At 38.8% G+C, this 17,083-nt stretch overlaps 1 protein-coding gene across 2 annotated transcripts in view; it reads right to left on the reverse strand.

Annotated features, from left to right (window-relative positions):
• Nucleotides 1-338: 338 nt before the first annotated feature.
• TECPR2 (tectonin beta-propeller repeat containing 2) overlaps nucleotides 339-17,083 on the reverse strand; it is a 43,766-nt gene continuing 27,021 nt past the window's right edge. For both annotated transcript variants that reach the window (XM_040559989.1, XM_040559988.1), the window contains exons 18-21: nucleotides 16,643-16,791; nucleotides 4,213-4,354; nucleotides 2,855-3,004; nucleotides 339-2,592 (exon numbers count right to left, since the gene is read on the reverse strand). In XM_040559989.1, the coding sequence (XP_040415923.1) occupies nucleotides 2,435-2,592; nucleotides 2,855-3,004; nucleotides 4,213-4,354; nucleotides 16,643-16,791 (599 nt within the window). In that variant the 3' untranslated portion in view covers nucleotides 339-2,434. The remainder of the gene's footprint in view (nucleotides 2,593-2,854; nucleotides 3,005-4,212; nucleotides 4,355-16,642; nucleotides 16,792-17,083) is intronic.

Below are 17,083 nucleotides of genomic sequence, written 5' to 3' on the forward strand. Positions count from 1 at the left end.
GTGCAATTTTTGTACAGTGTATACAGAAAGAAACTTTGTTTACTTCTGTTATAGAAAGACCATCTCAATATGGAGGCAATAAGCTTAATATGCTAAGTGTTTAATTCTCTTTGCTTGGAAGACGCTCATTTTGCTGGTTTGACACACCTATCAGCTAAGAAATATATGCAATATACCTTCCAGTATCCAGGTCCTTACACTGCCATTACCATATTACCTGGGGTAATAGTAAGATAAGGGTTTCATAAGCATGTTTGTCTTCAGCACAAGACAATTTCCAGACAAACAGAACTCTTGTGAATCATACAACAGATGAGTCTTACCACAGTAATTTATTTCTTAAAAATCTAGTTTATTGCACTTGTCTCAAAGCACAAACAAAAACCTAAATACAGAAATAAAATAAAAAAATCCTAGTTTTATTAAAACTACCCTAAAAAGTAGTCTGAGAAGAGCTCGACACCAATTTAATATTAACGACCATAGCAAGGTACAGTATCATACAGTAAACAAACAACTAGCAAGCTCAAGCCATTACTAAGATGACTTTGAAAAATGTAATACAAAAGTGTCACTATTAAATAATGCCACTGTACTTGAGCATCCGGTGCTTGGTAGGGTGCAGAGAAGTACTCGGATCCCTTCTCCAAAGTGGTTGATTCAGGAGCTGCCAAAAGATACTTTTAAGCTGAGTTTCAGCTTCTTTGGGGTCCTCAAGATACCAAGCTATGCTTGCATAAAACAAACCGCGTTACTTTGTGAGCAGATTCCATTACAATCCACTGCCAGACAGGCTAAAAAAACCCTCTGGGGGTATTTTCCATATACGGATGAGCTAGCAATGAAGCAAACATCATCTGTAAAAGGGAAACAAAGCTGTCCTCCCTGCAAGACTGAAAGAACAGACTGAGAACTGACAGCCAGTATCACAAGTGGTACTAAAAATAATAATAACAAAAGAAAAGTGACATAACTTGGTTCTCTCTCCACAGATCTACATTCTCACCTTGCACCACGTTTGTTCCAAGTTTAGTGCAGTACATGCATGAATTATTCTGAAAGAGAACAGAGGTTAAAAAGAAAACACATCCTTTTCTGTATGTATTGGTTAAGTTCTCAAAACAGAAACATCCCCACTGTTCAACACCTGGCCTTTTCTGAAGCTGGCTCATTTACAGTATTGGTTAGCAGCTGCTTAAACATTCTGATGGTTTATAAGTTTAGAACGAACACAAAATAACTCCTCCGCCTACATACTGAACTAAAGTTCTCTGATCCATAGTTCTATTGCTTAAAAAAGATGAGGTATCTTTCAAAAAAGATTTAGAGTTTAAAGAAAATAAACTGCAATGATTAACTTAGGTTACTTCCCAGTTCATCACATACCTCTGCTGCAACATCTGTTAAGTATAAGACACTTCAAATTTAGCTAACATAGCTAAAAATCACAATATTGTTAAGTATTTTCTCACAATATCACAATTTTTAATGGGATATACAGGTAATTCTATCAATTATCATTTTGCCTTTAATATATCTATGTTTGGTACTCAAAACAATTTGAGTCCAAATGTTAAAGCACTGGCTGCAGGCACAAATATAGCATAACAGGTATTATGAAAGCTGCCTTGTACATTCCTGCATTGTACTACAAACCCAACATGCAACTTCTTCCTATTCCGAAGTGGGACTTACCCCCACCAAAACTGTCAGCTTCCTGATGGCTGCGTGAAATGAGCAAAAGTTCCCCTGATATTAGATGTAATCCAAACTTCTCACTTGTGATTGAAGCCAAGTTTGAAACAGAATTTGTAGACATGGAAGGTTAGTACAGCCTTGCAGCAGATATTTATATGGAAACGGACCAAACTAAGCTCATTTCAACACCAATGCTGTGGAATCACGATGTTCTGAGATCTCAATAAGAAATACTTCAACATATTTTCTTCCATGCTGCAAGGAAAAAATTATTCTAAATATATACAATAGTTGGAGAGCGTTCCCATAAGTTTGGAGTTCCAAGTACAAGAAGAAATTGAGAAAAATGTAATGTTTCTGCTGTAGAGAAATATTTAATGCAACAGAATTCCTTCTCAAAATAAGTACACGTATTAGTGTGCATGCTGTTGTGAAATAGTCACTTTCATTGCTAATCAGAATAAGTTAAAGAATTATGTTTCCAAAGGAGCTGCTACAGTAGTACGGTATAACAATTGCAGTATGCCACGCCTAAAGAGTCTCCCAAGAGATACTGGAACAAACATCAGAACTCACAGCTTGGGGGCTATTTAACACGTCAGTTTTTTAAATACAAAAGTGCTAATATCACAGGTCCAATATGAGTGGCTTTTTAGATCCAACATTCTGTACATACATTACAGTAATTCTGTATGTCCTTCTGGTTTTTTTCACTGCTTCATAAGCTTGAAAGACTTCATATCACTTCCCATTCATCTTCAAAATCATCAGGATGAAGCAGAACAGAAGTATCATTATTTTTCTGCAAATTATGGGAATGGCTAAAGGTCTTAGTGAGGCGCTGGAGAAGGGATCCTGAAGTGCTGATTGCCCACAGTTCATCTAGAGGGGTCACTGCAAAGCATAAATTATCCATCTTTTAATGAAGGCAGTAGGCTCCAATAATAAACAGTAAATAAATAACATTTGAATTTATTTTTTCTAATTGTACACAGAGAAGGTTTTTACTAATGTGATAAAAGCACCTTGGTGAAACCGACTGTCCACAAAGCATTTAGATTACATAGCTCTCCCTGCTAATGATCAGTTTGAGCACCAGCAGGCAGAAGTCAGCAGAAATCAAAATGTTCTGGATTATCACGCAGAACCAACTTGCCTGTTAAACGTGAGACATTTCCAGGAATCTTCTTCCAGTAGTCTCCTGCTGGATTCTTGTCAGTAATGCCATATCGACGAGCTACATCTCCATTTGGACAGCGCGCCCAAACAGTCCTTGTACTTATAGCCAGCTGACATGCCTGCAAACCTAAAGATAATTGGACATGAGGAGGCAATAATCACAGGCTTTCTTATGTAGTAAATACACTTGCAGTAAAGCTTAAAAGAAGACAGCGAGACTATAATATTTTTATATATTCTGATATTAATACTAGAGAAGAACTCAATTATAGAAGGCACAATGAAATACCTAGTTTTCCTAGAGGCTAAGAAAGAATTGGCGAGACGACAATTTAGGACTACATTTTTCCTTACACAGACTTTAAGGGAGGAGAACAAAGTAGACGCTATTAGATTCTGAGCTTCTTGCCCTATATAAGCAGAAGATAACAATGCAGGCCACTTGCATCACATGGAGCAGTTGTAAACAAACAGGCTTTTTAATTGCAGACTTTGTAGTCATTGCAACGATTGACTGTAATAACATCACTGTGGATACACTTTGTTGTGTAGCCATAGCCACAAGCAACAACCAACTGAGGATCTTCACAAACCTATTTCTGAGCTCCCACTGTATTTCACTAACAGATGGGGAATAATCTTACAGTTATTAATCTTAGTTTGCCTAAAAATGGTTAATATTATAGACATGGTGAACATTTTTCTTCCTCTTCAAAAGAAAGCAGATCCTCTGCAACTGAAGTGCCATGCACTTCTGCAGTGAAATATCTTTAAAAAGCAGACAGCATCAATACACTGCTATTTAAAAAGAAACAATTAAAATTTAATTTTACTTATAGGCAAAATGAAAATGTAATTACTTAATCTAGAATGCATCCAGTACACAGAATTAATAGAAAGATGTGCAAAATCACATTAGATTTTTTTTTTTTAGCCACATCCAGACAGGAACCCTGTATTGTATCACATTTAAATACAAAACTTCCCAAAGCATAGTAGTCTCCTATTGCTTAGGAACATTGCTTTAATCCTAACTGAAAGGTAACTGTACCGTTCATTAATTCATTGGCAAGAGCCTGAAATAACACACACAGTGGAAGTTCATCTGAAAACCAGACTTCTCTTCAGTTAACTACATAGCGTTTTTAAGTGAAACCAAGGTCCTCTTTAAAAGACAACCCTAACCAAATACTTTACCGAGTTTCTATAAATAAGTAAATTAGGTTACTGAGAAAAATATCTGATTTCAGCATTGCTATCAAACTGAAAAACAAAAGGGAAAAAAAATCACAGAAAATGGCAGGAAGCACAAGGAATTAACATATTAGTTTTTACCTGGTACATGCTCCCAGTCAGTGCCTACAGGCATTTCTTCTGTGATTCCCACTCGTACGTGGACGTTCCATTTGCTATCAATTGCCCACAACATCTGATCATTTGGACTCGAATGAATGCTGACCAAGTTGACTCCTACTGGCTATAAAAATTAAATACAGTATTTAATCTTTGTACCACTGTATCTTTAAATACAGACACTTGCTCCTCACAGAAGTACACACAAAAAAGTTGTAAAATATTCACCAGAGACTAAGGACAGAAAGAAATCTAACTTTTTATTTGTCATTGTATAAATTACCCAGTTTTCAAAAAAGTCAATCCCTTCCTAAATAGAAAAGGAACGTGAGTGAATGTCAGCTGAAGTTACTGATATTCATATTTGATGTTCAACATCCGAGTTTAATAATACTTGTTTCTGCTCAAACACTGTTATCCCAATCAAATACAGTTTTGATTGCAAGTTAAAGAGAGAACTAATCCGCAGAAATGCAGGAAGAGGGTTATTTTCCTATTGCTTTCCTGAAAGTTTTCCTACCATAACTAAATATCTCCTGTACTCCTAAATATACATAAGCTGCACATTTTTAAGGTCTGAATATCCCATCGTTTGCAGTGATACGGTGATCCGCCCTCTCCCCCGTACTCCATTCTATAGGAATATGACCATGGTGAGCCCAAGAGAAATACATTTCCCATTCTGTTCCCAGGGAAGTCCTTACTCTATCTGCTCCTATGGAGATTTGCCTTAACTACTATCCCAAATCAGTGTTACTGACCACAGCATTTTACATACATCATAAAGGTCATGACTTTGTAGCAAAATATATCAGCCAACAGGTTTAGTGTATGCAAATATCCTAAAAAAAAGAAAACCACATACAAAAGAAACAAACAAAAAACCACATACTTTAAATAAAATGTAGATAAGAAGAAAAAAGGGATTTTTCTCCACATCAGCCTAATAAAAGTTGCAATGAAGACGACAGTAAGATGCCCGGAAATATGTCATCATCTGGCAGAAGCACTGCATTTCTTGCAATAATCTCACAGACATAAGCCGAATATCCAGTGTGATAAATACAAGAACAAGCAGCTCTTTGTATGTATAAACCTAGGAATACAGGACCATAATCACTACACACACGAGTGCACAACCCAGCACCAGATAGGCCTCCTGTGTACATAACAGTTACCTGCTTTGGTTTTGCTTCGAAAGTTCTCATGCTAACATCTGATCTGGGTCTGATCCAGTTATAACCAAGTTCAACTTGCAGCTCCAAATCAATCCTGCCTATTTAGGTGGTAAGACCTTTGACAGACTGTCTTCTCCTGTTTGTGCTCTCATCAGGTACTTGCACTTTGTTGGGAGCTTGACGCTGGCTGAGCCTCGAGGAAGTGTTTTCACCTCTGCTGACAGTAAACTGACAATGGCTGCAGGTTGAACACTTACAGGAAGACGCAATTTGTCTTGAAGAGACAAAAAAGATAACCCACACAACACATCCCTCTGTCTTGCCACCCTCTTCCACCCAAAGTTACTCTCACTCCCGGACCCCTTTCTTCATCACATCCCTCTCCATACTTGTGCTTTCAAGGGAGCTGCAATTAACAGCTTGTGCAGACTGAGTTACTGCACGCAGCAGGAGATCTTGGCTTTTTTTCTTTTTTTAATCCATTTATCTCCTCCTTCCCACAATGTTACTCTACCATAGCCATCTCTTCCTCAGATTTAGGGACTTTCTGCCTTTCTTTCCTCATCTCCTTCACACCATGAACTGCTATGCTCTAGGTCTGCAACATACCTCAGGTTACAACTACAGTCCTTCAGAAAAGGTCTCCTCCTTCTTACTGACCTGTTGGGATCTGTGCACCTTGCTCTCCACTTTCCATGTCAGGAAATCGTTCCTCTTCCTCTATCATTTGCCTAGAAACAACTGGAGGAATATTTCCATCCAGAAAGACTTACCGAGTGCTCACACCTAGCAGCTAAGCCTGTGCATCACTACAGAATTATAGGTAGTGGAAGCTAAGAACAAGCAAACAAAATACCCCAAGAAGGTAGCATAAATGGAGTTGCATGATGCACAAGCTAGATAGCTTCCGATATCAGTGCAGGTTCAAGTACAATCAAAGCAATTACCTCTACTTAATTCTTCAGAAAATCGAAGAAACAAATTGAATTATCAAGTTCTAAGATCTCCACAAGCTTGGACAAAAATTCTCTCTATATATTTTAATGCAAGCTCCTCTTTCCTCAACTTTTCCTGGCTCTCTGGGTATTTCACTTTTGCTTTATTTTCCTTTCTCAGACTACTTAGTTCTTTCTGACAAACTTGCATCAAGGAAACAATCCTCCTACTCACTCTTATTATAAATGATCCAGGCAAGACACCGATGGCAGCATCCAGTGCTCTTAGCAGAAAACACCCCACTCCGCTGCAGCTTTCTGATGTGAAACAGAGTAAAGGACATGACTGACAGGACAGCTAGTGATGTGATTATATACCATAGCTTTTGGAACAAAGCAGTGACAAGACGCTGGGAGACAGGCACAGGCAATTCTTAGAGCCTGTTGCAGAGGTTTTAAACACATTAGATGGCTACCCAGAAAGCACTCAACTGCAACAAAAAGATGTGGCTATCACAGCAGGATAAAACTGATTTAGAGTTTTCTTGACATAATGTACCACTTCTGGAGAACATCTCAAATACCCCTCATTTTCACTAAGTTTTAATTACCATAAAAATGTTTAAAGTATTTTATAACCTATATAACAAGAAACAGATCTCTACAGCTACAGGTAAAGATTAAGTAGAGTTTTCTTATAGCAATAAGGAGAGCTATCAGTGCAAATTTATAAATCTGCTGATAACATTTCAAAGACTGATAGCCATGAAAATGAATAAATTATTTCAGAGTAGCCTTTTCTTAACTCGTTAAACTTCTAACAGCATTCATGAAATCTATATTAGGATCCGAGCAAGTGGCATGGAGCTGGGGCACGGGTGGGTCAGGCTGGGTGTTAGGGAAGGGTTCTGCACCCAGAGGGTGGTCGGGCACTGGGACAGGCTCCCCAGGGCAGTGGTCACAGCACCGAGCCTGCCAGAGCTCAAAAAGTATTTGGACACCGCTCTCAGACACAGTGTACTTCTCAGTACATAAAACTGCATGCTAAGAGCTGTGAATACCCTAATTGCCTGATACAGAAAAGAAAATGAAAAATAGTTTGCTAGCACCCGATTGTCTGATCAGAAGACAATGCTGACGGTAAACTTGAAAGAAGCACTTAACTGACAAACTGTTACATGACATCATTCAATAGCATCTATGCTAAATATATTTGAGTTATAAAGTTGTCCATTAGCTTTATAATTCAATGCAAATCATTTCCATTCCTTCTACAGAGCACAGAGAAATATGCTTCAGTGCAAGAGCTTTGTTTATTTAAACAATGGTATCCAACAAAATCCAAAGTAGAAACTAATGCAGTTTTCACCCCTGGACTCTGAAGTTTTGCCTTACTGTAACTGCTTCAGCTACAGATGAACCCAAACCACACTGGTTCATTTCCTTGTCAAGGCAGAAAGGCCAAAAACCACATGCAGACAAAAAATGCATCAGAACATTTTCCAAGTCACTTTTCAGAATTAGAGTCCATGTATCAGCAGACCTCCACTATCTCTTTTCTGCTGCAAACATTGAGGGTGAGGAAGATTAAACAGAACATTCTCAGCCTGTCCACCTCCACCCCCCACTTCTTTTTTTTAAATAATGGTTTGGTGGCTACAAGCAGCATGAAGGTATGAATGCTCTACTCACCTTCATAAAACAGAAATACCTTCAGCTGCTCCAGGCCAGGCTGTAAGAATATCACATCAGAGCGATTTCCCACACTGTTGAGCACTATCCGTATGCAGATCAGATTCATCCGACTGTTCTGATGGCTAACAGACACCCAGACCTTATTAACTAGCATGACAAACACATACTGCAGCTTAGAGAGACTCCTTGATACAGACCCGATCGCTGCATATTATTTTCAGAGCTCCATTTGTATGGCAGTTGTAAATCACTTCCACCATTGGAGATATCAACCAAGCATGAGCAACGTAGGAGCAATACTGACCAGAACGTTTTGCATTCAGACTTTGAAGAGCAGAACAACTTGCTAAACCAAGTGCCCCTTTTTTCTCCGTAGAAAAGTTCAAGGCAGCATACAAGAGCAGGAAAGGTTATGAATCTATGTTTAGTCTTCCTTGAAGCTCCATGTTTTTCAGTAATGCTGCCACAGAATTGTCAGAGAAAGGTTATTTATTGACTGAAAAACTGGAGCTTTATTTTCCTCAGAAGCCTTAGAATAACAACATGACTCCTTCCCCCAGTTTGTGCCTTCAGTGAGTACACAGACACGAGCCTTAGCTCGATACCTCCAGTCTATGACTCGCACAACCAAGAAAGGGCAAAAGGCATGCAGGCAGTTTTCTTGACCTCTCACCTCTGTCAACTCCTAATTTTCATTCCAAGTGTTTTTCTCATAGGAATATGCAAACGATATTTTGCACACACACGTATGGCATAGAATCCAAAAAAAGATCATGCCAAATCCATGTGACTATTTAACGTGGTGAAGCTCTAGCAGGTCCACAAAATACTTTCAGAATATGTAGCACAACAACTGTCCTTTACAAGCAATTAAAATAATAACAATAATGCAAAGACCATTCAAACCATGAGCCTAGTCTGTTGGTTTGCCCAGCTGTCCTCTGGTCACACTGTCTTACACCTAAGGTTACAGACAGCCTATAATGCCCTACACAACATTTTATAATTAAGACTACAGGTGTGTGTTTTTGGTGTTTTTTTTAATAGCATACTAAAAAATTAAAATGTTAGGATGAGAACGACTATGTCTTTATAGAAATACATAACACTACATGCAATAACTTTGCATGAAACAGAACATAATGTAGTACAAGGTAATAAAAACCTTGATAAGCAAGGCTCTGAAAACCAGGGCATTTCAGGTTTTTTGTTTTGTTTTCAAACAAGTTTAATGAGCATCAGTAAAATACCCTCTCCTGCATTCTATTCTAAGAGAAGTGCGTGCCTGTATGTTTTGAAATTTAAAAGCCTTACCAAGGAAAGTAAAACATTTCTGTACAGTAAAAACACAAATGCATTTGTAAATTCAGCCTCATCTCTGCTTTGACAACTCTCACGGTTATCAAACTCACGGTTTCTCTGCCATTTTGCATCTTAGTGTTGCTCCATGTCATTTAACACATTTCTGATGAAAATGCCACATGCCCCTGACAGGAACAGAAATACTGCGTTGTTTTACAAATGCCCATAACCTTTAAGTGATATAATTCACTTACATAACTGGAGTTTGTGTGTAGGGGGGGATCATTAAAACAAAACCCCAAGAACTTACTGGTAGGAGGTTTTGTTTTGTTCTTTAAACAAAGAGTGAGCTTGTGACATTCTGGAAAGTTACAATCTGTCAGGATTCAAAATGTGTACTGTAAGCCTCCGAAATACCGGGGATGCACTCGGGATATAACAGTTGCTACTCCCTCATCTAGCAGCACTCATCCAGCACCGAAGCTGCAGACTGATTGCTGTCCCAGGTGAGGTGTGGCTCCCAAACACAAGGCTCTGAAACGTGTTATGCTACCGGACAAAAACAATAGTATTGCAGGGGGTTGAGGGTCAGAAATCAGATCATTGCCTCCCAGGCGGAGGATGCATTTGCAAGAGTACAGAGTCCAACTTCCTCTTCCTTGCCTGCTCCCTGGCTGCATTAGGCGCGGGTTCAGTAGGGCAAAGGATAGATAGCACCAGGCTACGTGACAGCTCTGTAGGACGGGCCACCAGGGCAGGGGAAACACCGCAGCCCAGCAGCCAGCTTCCTGGGAAGGCAACCGAGCACAAGGCCCACTAGCCAGATCTGGTTGCTGGCACCCGTTCTGCTCAAACAGGGGGATGCTGCTCAGCACCACACCATGGAGGGGGTCCCAAGCTCCTCACTCAAGGAAGAAGGGTTGGATGTGCCCACCCGTTGTCCCAGGCCGGCTCCTTACTCAGTGTGCACTTTGGGTTTGCTGAAGTCCTCTCACTGTCAGAACTGTCTCCGCTGCCCAAATTACTCCACAGAAGCCAAGCCCTTGGTTACTAAACTGATCCAGCCTCCCGCAGATTTTAAAGTGAGATAAGCTGAAGTTCAGTCACATGAAAAGCAATAAAAAGTGCTCTAACCAGAATTCACAAACAGCAGCTTTAATGAAAAAAACATAGAAACAAAACAAAAAAACACTCAATTTATACTAGCAGAAGTAATTTCTTAGACCACCTCTCAAAATCACTTTTCAAGGTCTTCTATTTATAAATACTTCACGATATCACTGCTTTCAAATATGAGAATAGTTCCACTGAAATCAAGGCACATGCTTGCTAAATCGAGTCCTGTATCCTTTACCAACGATTTTTTTTTTATACAATTACCTGAACATTTTTATTTTTGAGTAATTCTGAAACTCTCAAGACTCAACATTGAGAAATATATTTAGCTTTCAGAACGGTAGATAAAGTAACTGAAATTATCTGTCTCTATAAAATAATTAAATTGTGTATTAGCTAACAGAAGTACGGCCACACTGGAAGAGCCCAGATTTGAGGGTGTTACTAGTACTGAACAAATGAAAGCATGAAAATGAAAGGTTCTCCTTCCCATGGTTTCTGTTTTCAGTATAAGTTAAATCTTGCTGAAAAGCAAAAGCACCACCTTAAGATCATATTTCGAAAGGATATGGAAAAATCGTCTACTCAGTTTTCTGGGTGTATCTCATTTTGTGCACCCTTTTTGTGATCGGAGGCTTCTGGTACTGATAACAATTGCTATCTAATGTAACAGGCTACATGTACGCTTTTCTGAACACGACGATAGCAGTGCCTTAAAACAAATACCAGAAGGCTAAAACTCCAAAGCAGAAAAATACTGTGAAATATAGTGGCAACAGTTTTCCTAACTTGCAACAAAACTGAAGGTAATAAGCACTGAACTGAGCAGTGGAATCAGCGTGAGACGACTTTACTAAAAATGCTGAAGGTGCATTTTTCTAGCACCTAAAAAACTTTTTATGTAACCTATAAGAAAGGCACGTGGCTGTGAAGAATTGTATATGTTTCAAGTTAAACATTATGGTATTCTGAATCAGCTAAACAAAATACACTGCAGCAGGAGCTCTGATCTCACACGCTTATTTACAACCCACCTCGAAACAGCTACTCTACTGCCAAATACAGGTTTTCCTTACATCTTCTTGAAAACAGTAGTCCTCCATGAAAATCCTCTCGCCCCTAATGTCTTCAGGAGGCCTTACATGAGCAAAGATATATGGAACAACAGACCAGCTAGTCTGCTCTACCGATAACCAGAAGTTTGAATGAGTATTTTACCTTCCCAGTCTAAATAGAATTAGTCTAATAAAACATACTTTCTGAACATCTTATCACGCCAAAGCAGAACTCACATCAGTTACATCTGTGCCACAGGTAGGTAGTGCAAGCTATTTAGTGCTCATGAAAACAATCTGACTTGAAAAGAGCAGTCAAGTGGATTATGCACTACAAATAACCGACTTTTCCATGGCAAGTATTTTCAGCACTAGCCTGGATGATTCTGAAGTAAAAACAACACAGTATTCTCAACAGAAAAAGTCCCTCATCCTCCAAATATCCTTGAATGATTATTTCAAAAAGAATCCCCCCTACAGTTGAGCTTTGATTTTGGTACCTACCAAAAAAGATGTGCTCATCACTTCATCCGCTAAGTACACCACCTAACGCAGAACTGGCCCTAAAAGTAATAGGGAAAATGCAAAGGCAAGGCAGATGGCAGCGTAAGAAAAAGTCTCCACTCTAAGGTAAGCAGAACTCTAATTAAAGAGAGGAAAGGAAACAAAGAATCATGGCAACTATTTCTAACAAGTCACCCAACATCTGCAGGGCACAACCAACCTCCTTACGCTGAACATAGATTAAGAAAAAGGAAGGTATTGAAAAAGAAATTAAATCTAATGTGCACTGATTCTTGCAGAATAACAGAAATTCCTGAAATTTCAAATGCCATTTTTAACGGTTGCTTCTTAGTTTTGAGGTTTGGGGCATATTTTTTTTTTTTTGAATGACAGTGAAAGTGTGAATAACCCACAATTTTGTTTTGTTCTTTTATTTTTTGCACACAAAAAATAATCAGAATTCTTCCTAACTTGGGAGGAGCTATCTTGTCTTAGCTGTGGTATCAAGCTTGAAGTAGAAAAAGACAATTAGAAGGGTGTTTATGGGAAGAGTAGTAAATCAAAAATTCCTCCAACTCGAAGTGCCCGTACTGGAAGAGATCATTTTATGGCAAACTACATTAAGCAGTACTCTTCTGCTGATCCTAGGAATTACACCAAGAATCAACATAAGGTTTACATAGTAGCCAAAGAGTGGACATCTTTTTAAATAAGTCCCTCTCTCTCCACAGTTTGGATGAGCTACACAGCTATTTAAATAAACTTCTTGACTTAATAAAATAAGCTTTTTTGATCCTATGCTCTAAGAAATTCCGGTTACGAAAGAGCACAGAGAAGCAATTAAACAAGTGACAATTAAAATGTTTGATCTGTTCTTAGAGTAAGATTGATTGTTTGCAAGCAATAGGTGATTGCTAACTCATTACAAATTGTTGTTCTCAACCTTGTTTCCTTTAGCTCTCCCTAAATAAAAGTTTTGCTTACCTAAGAGATAAGCAAATATATATAAATCCCTTAATATAAATCTGATTAGGTGGTTCTTAAGGCCACTGTTATGTTAAGTATTACTTGTAAGAAGCAAGCTATTCTCAAAATAAGATTTTGCTTCTGCATCTTTTTCAGTAGGTGCCCAAAATCAGAGACAAAATGGAGAAAGAATTACTTTCAAACAGGCCTTCGACTTTTAGGCATATTTTAAAGCAATTTTTCAGGTGAAAATTATTTTTAATTTTTAATTAACTTCTACTCAATAACAACCCAAATTAGTCTTATTGACTATATTAAATTTTGTGTTATTATTTTTTCAGGCTACAAAATTGAGAAAACATTCAATTTTATAAATATACACACACCCATATATACACACATACTCTGTAGTATCTACATAAATAATAGTTACACTGCTTGCTCATTCTTTGTATTTAGATGTAATGTATATTGAGGCATGCTACAACAGATAATAGTTTTATGCTGTATATTAAGGACTGAATGAAGAATACCTTCCATTTCCTGAATGAAAACCATTTCATCAAGTTTTGATCAGCTTTGTCAATGCTCTTAAAATAGCTTCCAAAAAGTGGCTTACGTACGTAATTTCAATTTTTAGATCACAGAATAGAACAGATGAAGCAGAAAAGACACCTACATATATGAGCTGCACCGTTCACGATATTGTGATAATATCAACTACTTCTTTATTTTATCCAACACTTTAGACAATGGAGGGCAGAGAACACAACTTTTTTTCATCAAGAAATAGTACAGTCAGGAGTTATGAAGGGAGAAGCAGCGAACGAGAACAGTTTCAGTGTAGATTAAGAAAAGAGACTCAATGATTTAATCTGAAATGTTTTGGGTTGGAAGGGACCTTAAGGATCACCCAGTTCCAACCCCCTGCCATGGGCAGGGACACCTCCCACCAGCCCAGGTTGCCCAAAGCCCCATCCAGCCTGGCCTTGAACACCTCCAGGGATGGGGCATCCACAGCTTCTCTGGGCAGCCTGCGCCAGTGCCTCACCACCCTCTGAGTGAAAAAAATATTCCAAACGTCTATTCTAAAAATCTAACAAAACTATTGTCTCTGAATACCTTTGTGAAGCTGTGCAACGATGCTGTGCAATTATAGCACTTCTTTAACAAGAAGTGACACTGTAAAAACAGAGCCTGTAGCTGCTCACGAGTCATGAGATCTGGGATACCGCAAGTCATATTGGCTCTGACATTTACTAGGGAATGAAACATCCATAGTTGGTTTTAAATTACGTTATTTGAGGGTATTTCTGTGCTTAAACCAAGTGAAAGACAATTTTGATTTCCTTCTTCAAACAGAAAATGACTGAGCCATTCACAAATACTTCTTACAATACTTCTGTTGTTGTGAATATAAAGTGATGCAGCATGAAGTACATCAAAGTCAGTTAAGGGACAGGTAACAGTAAGGAGCTACTAATAAGCACCAAACACTCCACTTCTCAGCTATCCTGTGTCATATTTGTTATCCAAACACTGAGCTAGTATCTGGAAGTAATTTTAAAGTTCACGTGTTTTCTTATTTTGCATTCAGCCTTTGGAAAAGCATGGGTGGTTGCTCCCCCAGTACTTTAGTTACTTGTTTCAGGGTGTTGGAATTGTCTCAAAACGAGCAGGTAGCCCACGAGTTTTCATCCCTACAGGTGATGTTTGAATTTTTGCCCTTTCACATTGACTCATTAGATATGCAATGTCAGGAGTTGGCAAGATAACAGAAAGAGAATGCTCCGGGTAGCAGGAGGTTATCATTTTGGATGGCAACATCACCCAGCTTCCGCAGTAAGCTATAGGAAGTAACATGGTATTCAGCCTTGTCCAATTAAAGACTTTCTACGTAAGGAAGTCTCTGCTAAATGAGCCAAAGCAAATCCCGACTTCTTGTAAACACCTTTGTATCAAGCAGTTTGATCAACCTCTGTAGATGATTAGAGAATGCCCTCAGTACAGACAAAACGGTATCAGTGTAGTGAAAGGCTTTCAGGTTATTTTCCTGGTTACATACATTTTTCGTTAGAATATAAAGCACAAGTTTAATTGTCTGTCTATTGGCAAACTCAATTAAGCAGAATACATCCTGGAATATGTTCCCCCCCCCCACTTTTTAAGAAAACTATCCTCATGAAAGACATCATCATTCATATCCTCAGCCTCCTCTTCCTGCTGCCCTGCCCCCTATAAGCAGACAAATTTCTATCTTACAGATTACATCAGAAAGACCCACTCCACAGCACACAAGAATGAGCAGTGTAATCTACCCCTTGTTGCGACAGCCACCACTCAGGTGATTTAGTGCTTATTTATCACAGCCTGTTCTGCAATTCTGCAGAAACAAGATGCCATTTCTCCAGGTCTGATTGACCACATTCCCAGCACAGGACTAGTTTAACCAGTGCTGAGCTAATTGATGAGATGCAAATCTGCAGTTTCATTTCCCTGGCCTTGTTTGCTGCTACACCCCCGAGATTCACAGGAGGAGCTAATAATTGGCTGTTAAGAGGCAAGCAGAAGTAAAAGGGAATGATGTAAAAAACAAATCACCTATTGCAACTCCACTGCCAGAGATTGACTCTTATTTCTTAATATGACCCTTCAGAAGTACCACATATTTCAAAATCTTCAGAAATAGTTCTGTAACATTGTAAAATGTAAATCAAGTATGCAAACACATCTAGTGCTACTATGCTAGATCAGCAGACAGCTCAACTGATTTCGTGCCAGGGAGCAAAGAATGAAATCAGTACTCAGAGGTCAACTCTTTTACAGCAGTCCCGAGCCATGATAAAGAACTGTGGAATGTGTAAAGTAATAGAGCAGCACCCAGGTTTAAGGGGAGATTAAATGAGAAACCAGACACTGGAGAAACATATTTTGTCCATTCGTTATATCCAGAAAATATGCTCCTAGCGTACTTTAGGAGGCTTCTTTCCACTCTGCTCCTCCCAGCTGGCAGGTAGAACGGTTATCTTATTTGCCAATTCTGGGAATAAGGGAGAAGAGCTGCAATTGTACGGCACGCTGACTAACCACCGGATGATAAGGAAAGTCCCTAGATGCAGGCACAGCACCCTGGCAAGCACCCCAGACTCACAGGGGCGAGGATAAAGGAAGAGGGAGGGAGGCACTTCAGTACCATGCCATGTGAGCAGAGCCTTCCCACACCCTCTGCTTTGTGCTGTTTGCCAGTCTAGCCTCTTGGCTACTGTACAAGTAGGTACTCAGTATACAGTTCAAGGCTGCATTCTACTACGTGCCTATAAAGCTGCTGTGTTACTATAATAGAAGTTTTTTGTTAAGGATGGGAAAAGGACAAATAATCATTTTTGAAAATAAAATAAAATAAAATAAAGGTATTTATAAGCATTAGATGAACTTGGGATGATTAAGAGTGATAAGGCAGCATATTCAGAGCACATTATACAGACCGTTTTGTTGTTGTTTTGCTTGTTTGTGAAGTTAAGTCCTGTTGAAATTGAACGCGTGTGACAGAAGTTTAAGCTACACATTTAAATCTATTGTTTTCCCTGAATGTTAAATTACTCCTTTCCACAGGCGCAGAGCTAAACCATTGTGTTACAAAGAATTAAAATCAGCATTTTACCTGTATAGGTGGCTCAATCATTATCCATGCAGGAAGCATCAAACTCGGGTTAAGAGGCTGGGTTCCTACACGGAAATAAACACCACCACTGGTGTCACAGGCCCAAACATGCTGATTTCCACAGGACAAGCTGATCAGCTTTATGGCACCTATCAACAAAGAGGTTATTAGCAACCCGACATTTTTCTTTTACATTCAGCTAATAATGAGCACCTTTATTTAGACTTGACTGTATTAAGCTACATTTAAACACAGGCACATAAAGATGATTACAAGCTTGTGAGAGAAAAATCATAGCGTACAATGAATAACACCAACAGGTAGTATATGTAAGGCATTTTTCTCTTCAATCTAAAAATAAATGTTTTAGTCACAGGATACTGCCATTTTTAAAGCACACTAAAAATATGCTATTAAAATAACTGAATTCAAGCAGGGAAA

This window comes from Cygnus olor, chromosome 5, assembly GCF_009769625.2.
Source record: "Cygnus olor isolate bCygOlo1 chromosome 5, bCygOlo1.pri.v2, whole genome shotgun sequence".
NCBI lineage: Eukaryota > Metazoa > Chordata > Aves > Anseriformes > Anatidae > Cygnus > Cygnus olor.